At 53.6% G+C, this 6,280-nt stretch overlaps 1 protein-coding gene across 1 annotated transcript; it reads right to left on the bottom strand.

Moving 5' to 3' along the window:
- Positions 1-631: 631 nt before the first annotated feature.
- KCNA5 (potassium voltage-gated channel subfamily A member 5) lies at positions 632-3,346 on the bottom strand. Its single transcript, XM_036094747.2, has one exon. The coding sequence runs from the start codon at positions 3,233-3,235 to the stop codon at positions 1,424-1,426; it is 1,812 nt and encodes a 603-aa protein (XP_035950640.1). The 5' UTR covers positions 3,236-3,346; the 3' UTR covers positions 632-1,423.
- Between the last annotated feature and the right edge of the window lie 2,934 nt (positions 3,347-6,280).

Below are 6,280 nucleotides of genomic sequence, written 5' to 3'. Positions count from 1 at the left end.
TCTGGGAGAATCAGGTTTGTTTCACAGAGCTGTTGAGAGCCATGTGAAGCAGGACCTAAAGGATAACTCAGAAACGCAGCCCCAAGAGACGGCAGTGGGGCGGTGGGGGGTCTGATCTTCCGTTGCCTTTTAGCTGCATCCACACACTGTGCTGACAGTTGCGTCTGATACCACACCATCAGGCAGCATGTCAGAAACAGACTGAGACACACAGAAGTCACCCCTCTGTGATGCACAGAGGGGGCCCAGCAAAAAGAAGTTGACAATCAAATCATTACTTTTCCAGGGGCGCCTGGGTGGCTCAGTCATTAAGCGTCTGCCTTCGGCTCAGGTCATGATCCCAGGGTCCTGGGATCGAGCCCCACATCGGGCTCCCTGCTCAGCGGGAAGCCTGCTTCTCCCTCTCCCACTCCCCACTGCTTGTGTTCCCTGTCTCGCCGTGCCTCTCTCTGTCAAATAAATAAATAAAATCTTAAAAAAAAAAATCATTACTTTTCCAAGTAATCCACCCCAGTCAAGGTGGTGTTTGCTCTGATTTCAAAGCCAGAAACAGCAAGTGAAGGACTCCTTTTTAAAATTTCAAACAGCAACAACAAAAACTAACAAACATAAAAAACAACTAACACTTGCCTCAACCATACAACATTTTATTTCCTGGGATAAAAATAAAGAGAATGAATTATCAGAAGTCTTTCTTCAACATCATTAAAATGTTTTTCAAGAAAGTTACAAGAATTGTTTAAGGCGCACAGAAAAGGTCAGTCTTGCCTTTCTTCCAGAACATTCTTTGCCCTAGATGCAAAACACCGATACCACATCTCAGAAAAGAGACAGGCTTATAGACACAGGAACCAGAACAGCCATAACCAGGGTCTCTGGCTCTAATATAAATATCACAGAATAAAACATCACAATAACTCTCTCTTCCATAAATACAGCATTCCTGGAAAATGCATCCAAAATATCTCCATCTGAACTACAGTACAAAAATCCACTTGCTGGCCATAAAAATAATATTTTCCCCTACATACAAATAAAATCATATGTAAAGCAAATTTGGAACACATAGAGGGGGTTACAAAATCTCTTGGGATCTGGGCTATTTAAAGTCATTTTTGTTTGGGTTATCCCTCTGCTGGGTATAGGGAACTGGCTACAAATACATCCATTTCACAGTGCTCACCATTTCAACAGCTCCTGCGTCATGGAACGTGGTACTTTTTAAAAATAGGCAACCCTTGGTGTCATGGAAATAAGAGGAAAAATGGGGGATCAAGGGAGGGAGGGAGGGAGAGAAGAAGTGAAAGAAGAGGGACAGACTTCAAGGTGGGCTTGAAATACTCTGTGGTATAAAGTAGATACCCAGGCTCAGGAGGCCTCCGCTATCCCCACCCCACTACCACCAGTCTGCCCAGGCTCCCCCTTACAAATCCGTTTCCCGGCTCGTGTCCAGGCAGAGGGTATAGAGGGACCTCCGCAAGTCCACATTGCTTTTGGCCTTGAGGTTACACTTCTCCAGGGGGCAGCTGCCCCTTCGGGCTCCGTCTGCATTCTCCAGGGACACCCCAGCCTTGCAGAGGGACCCCTTGCTCCAGCTGGTCTTCCGGGGGCCTCCGCTGTCCAGCCCTGTCCCATAGCTCTGGCTGTCCTGCTCTTCCTTAAGAGCTGCCTGCTCCTCATGGTCCGTCTCCCGGTGGTAGAAGTAGTTGAAGTTGGAGACAATGACGGGCACAGGCAGGGCGATGGTGAGGACCCCAGCGATGGCACACAGCGAGCCCACGATCTTGCCCCCCACCGTGACAGGCCTCATGTCCCCATAACCTACCGTGGTCATAGTGACAACTGCCCACCAGAAGGCATCTGGGATGCTGGAAAAGTGGGTCTCCTGGTTGTCAGCCTCTGCGAAGTAGACGGCACTGGAGAAGAGGATGACCCCAATGAAGAGGAAGAAGATGAGCAGGCCCAGCTCCCTCATGGAGGCCTGCAAGGTCTTGCCCAGGATCTGGAGCCCCTTGGAGTGGCGGGAGAGCTTGAAGATGCGGAACACCCGGACCAGGCGGATCACTCTGAGGATGGCCAGGGACATGGCCTGCTGCCCGTTCTGGCCGGGGCCCCCTCCACCCCCTGGCTGTTGCTCTGCCAGCTCAGTGCCCAGGGTGATGAAATAGGGAAAGATGGCCACCACATCAATGATGTTCATGATGTTCCGAGAGAACTCTGCTTTGCTGGGGCAGGCGAAGAAGCGTACAAGCAGCTCGAAAGTGAACCAGATGACACACGTGGTCTCTACAATGAAGAAGGGGTCAGCCAGGGTCCTAGGCGGGAGAGGTGCCACCGTAGGGCCAGAGGGAGGCGCCAGAGCCCCGCTGCCATTGGCGCCCCGGGAGGGCCCAGAAGGCTGGTGGGGCACTGGGGGATGGCGGAGCAGCTCCCGTTCATCCCTGAACTCAGGCAAGGTCTCCAAGCAGAAGGTGATGATGGAGATGAGAATGACCAAGACCGAGACGATGGCGATGCCCCTCGCGGACCCCGAGCTTTCTGGATATTCAAAGATAAGCCACACCTGGCGTTGGAACTCGTTTCGGGGCAGGGGCTTCTCCTCTTCTTTAATGAAGCCCTCGTCCTCTCGGAAGCGCTCCATGGCCTCGTCCCCCAGCTGGTAGAAGCGGATCTCATCTGCGAACACGTCCAGGGAGACGTTGACCGGCCTCCGCAGGCGACCCCCGGACTGGTAGTAGTAGAGGATGCCATCGAAGCTGGGCCGGTTGCGGTCAAAGAAGTACTCGTTCCTCAGGGGGTCGAAGTAGCGCAGGCGCTTGGCCGGGTCCCCCAGGAGGGTATTAGGGAACTGCGCCAGTGTGCCCAGCTGCGTCTCGAAGCGCAGCCCGGAGATGTTGATAAGGACGCGCTGGTGGTGAAGGGACCCCGCGCCCAGCACCTGGTCCTCCGCCATGCCCAGGGCGGGGTCTCCTTCTCCCTCCTCGTCCTCGGGAGGCAGCCGTCGAGGCTGCGGCGGCTCCTGGGGCAGCGGTGGCAAAGGCCGCCCTCCCGGATCCACTCCCCTCTGCGTGCCGCGCGCCCTTGGCGCCGGCTCTTTGGATCCATCGCTGAGCCCAGCCGTCGGGGGACACTGGAGCTCTCCCCCTATGGTCTGGCCACAGCCTGTCCGGGCCTCACCTCCTCCTCTGACCGTCATGGTACCGCCGTTCTCCAGGGGCACCAGGGCGATCTCCATGGCCAGGGGGCAGGGGGCATGCTGCGCCCCTGCCGACCGGAGTCCGCGCCCCCCACTCACGCCCAGCTGGGCGACTCGCGTCCGGCTCTTCTCCAGCCGTCGGCCGGCCCCCCTATGGGGCAGGCTGGGGCTGCTGGCGCGATCCCCTGGCTCGGTCCTGACGTCAAGAAGCTGCTGCCCTGCTCTCTGCCTCGCTCTCGGTTCTGGCAGCCCGTTACCAAGCAGCCAAAAGCCTCCTTCCAGCAGATGCAACCTTCAGCCGCCCCTCTCTGGCTGCGGGGCGGCGCTCGGCCTCCACCCTGCGCGGCTCCCCCTCCTCTTCCCTCCCCGCGCCCGGTCCCCTCCCCTCCTCCATCTCCCGCCTCCCCTCCCGGGTATCGCGGCAGCGGGTGTCTCCCCGGAGGGCACAGCTGGGGCCCGGGGCGAGGGGAGAAAGGGGGGCTGAGAAGGGAGCTGCCCTGGCCGAGGGAGGGAGGGAAGGAGGGAGTAGGGAGCGGAGAGGCTGGAGGAACAGGTTGTACCGAGAGCGCCGAAACTCCCAGGGCAACCCGATGAGAACAGCTGTGGATTTCAGTTCACCTGGGAACCCGCTGAACGCCAAATGGACTCCAGGGGAAATGAATTGCCTTGCGTTGGACGAATGAGAGACATGAGATAACAGTCCTTTTACAATCCTCCTTTGGAGGAGTAACTAACTCTTGTCTCTTCTTTGGGAAGAATTACAGACAGGAAGGGGCTGGGCAGAGCTATGGGCCTTGGGGATGTATAGAAATAGAGACACAAAGAGCTGGAGATACCTCCAGACCCATGGTGGAGAAACCTCTCTCCTCCCATCTTCCTATACACCCACCAAAAGGCTGAGAGCTGGCAGCTGCCCCCTGCCATTGCCTGGGGACAGCCTATTCCCAGTCCGGAAAGTCCTGGCCCTTGGGACAAATTCGTTGTCTGGTCTCCTAGCCCTGAGGACATACAACTTCTGGCTCTCACAAACCTCTTTTGTTAAAACCTGTAAGGGAGAAGGGGAGGAGGAAGAAAGAGATCCCAGCAAGAGCTGTTCCTTTCTGGTGAAGCTTGGAGCTGGCAGCTGCAGCTTTGTGTAGGGGGTTTGTGCAGGGAGCAGGGGTACGGGCCAGGGAGGCTGCACAATCCCAGGGCTGGAGGACTCCCAGGAGTAGAATAAGAAGCAATACTTACTTTGCTCCTGTGATGTCCCAGGAGCGCTCTTAGCACTTTGCAAATACTGACTGGTGTATTTCTACAGCAACGTATTTTCTCTTCTTGGTACTATTACTATCTCCATTTCATAGGTGAGCAAAATGAGATACAGAGAGTGACTAAATTGCCCAGGGGCATACAGGTGGAAAGTGGTGAGGCTGGGATTCAAACCCAAGCCCAAGCGGGCAGACTTTGAGCCCTTGCTCCCTCCACTCCACTCCTCTATAGAAATGTGTAACCCCCTTTCCAGGTACAAGTGCGCCTTACCCCTCAGCATCTGGGCTGAGAGCTTCAGTTTTCTCCTGCAGGCAGGGGGATGGCTGAGTAACAGCTAAGTCTTTCAGGGTCAGAAAATGGGCCCCAGCCCCTGTGGGGTTTTAGGCGGCAGCTGTGGCCAATGGAAATATCTTTCAAGATGTATCTGCCAGTTCCAGACACACCCTCCAGGTATTTGTTGGTTTTAAGTTACCATAAAGTCACTGTTTTTGAATGTTCAAAGTTCATTCGAAGTTTTTGAATGTGTGTCTATTTTTGTTCCTGTATATTGTTTACTGTTTATATATGTGGATGTCACAACCTCTTGTCTGTGAATATATCTGCACATGAGGGAAGTTTTGGAAACTTGCTACAGGGTGCATAGGCATTTGTTGGAATAGCAAGGTGTGCACACACAAGCTTATGTCAGGGTTGGAGAAATAGATGTGCATGGGGTCTTTTTGTGTGTTGCATGAAGGTGGATGTGAATTGGGTGCTGTAACTGTTTTCATTGTGTGACTCTCTGCTTGAGGTTGGCTGTCCTTGCAGATGTGCGTGGGTAAGGAAGGGGCAGGAAAGGGAAAATCAATATGTGGGGGCATCACTGTAACCACAGGGCCTTGTACTCTCCTCCTCAGGCCTCTGCCAACTCTGTTCCATCTGCCCTGGGTTTTTATTCTTCTCTGGCTCTGAGGTTGTCAGGATCAGGTCTGCCCCTGGAAGACTAGCTTCTAGAGAGTGAGCTCAGAGACCCACAGGAACTGAGTCTTGTTTACTGACTCATGCATCTTGTAAATACAAGGATACCATCTTGGTTCACAGGAGCTCTGCTTGAGCTCCCTATGGGAGAGATTCTCTGGACCTTGTCTTCCAGGGGCCCTTAGAGAGTCTGTTCCCTGAAGAATAAGAGCACAACATAAACAGTGCTGGAAAAGCACACAGACCAGGTCTCCTTGATGTGGTATTTTCTTAAATCTGCTTTCCATACATTTACCAGCTTTGATAGGTTTCTTACAAAATTAGCTTCAGATGTCACATGTGGCAGCCAGGGCGGTATACTGGCAGGATGTCCTTTAAAGAAAGAAGTTGCTTTTTTTCAGCTTCCAGGAGTGCAATTAGCTGAGAGTTTCCAGCCGTTGGCAGCTTCGGGCCGTTCCTGGGCAGCCCTCTGCCAATGACTGAGCACGACAGGTGTACAGGCACCTGGCCATTTCTGGTCAGTGCAGAACTCTTCTGCTGTGCCATCTTTGCTCTGAATCTCCCCCCATTGGGTTGGCCACGACTTTGTAAGAAATACATTGCAGTCTGAGACTCTGTTCACCCCTCTTCCTCCTCCCTTTCCTTTCACAGGTGTCATTGGGTCAATATCAGGGGCTGAAGGTTTTCCCTGCTGGCTTCCGTAGGTTCTTTTCTCTTTCTTCCATTTCTTCCCAGTAAACTTTTTGTACTCCAACACTAACTGACACATCATATAACTGAAACTTACCCTCTGCTCCAGCCGACTAATCCTAGGAGATAAGCCCCTCTATAACAGAGCTTCATGTGCACCATCCCCTGAGGATCTGGTTCAAACAC

The sequence above is a fragment of the Halichoerus grypus genome, chromosome 6, assembly GCF_964656455.1.
Source record: "Halichoerus grypus chromosome 6, mHalGry1.hap1.1, whole genome shotgun sequence".
Classification (NCBI taxonomy): domain Eukaryota; kingdom Metazoa; phylum Chordata; class Mammalia; order Carnivora; family Phocidae; genus Halichoerus; species Halichoerus grypus.
Note: the sequence above shows the minus strand (reverse complement) of the source record. Positions and strands in the feature narration are given on the sequence as shown.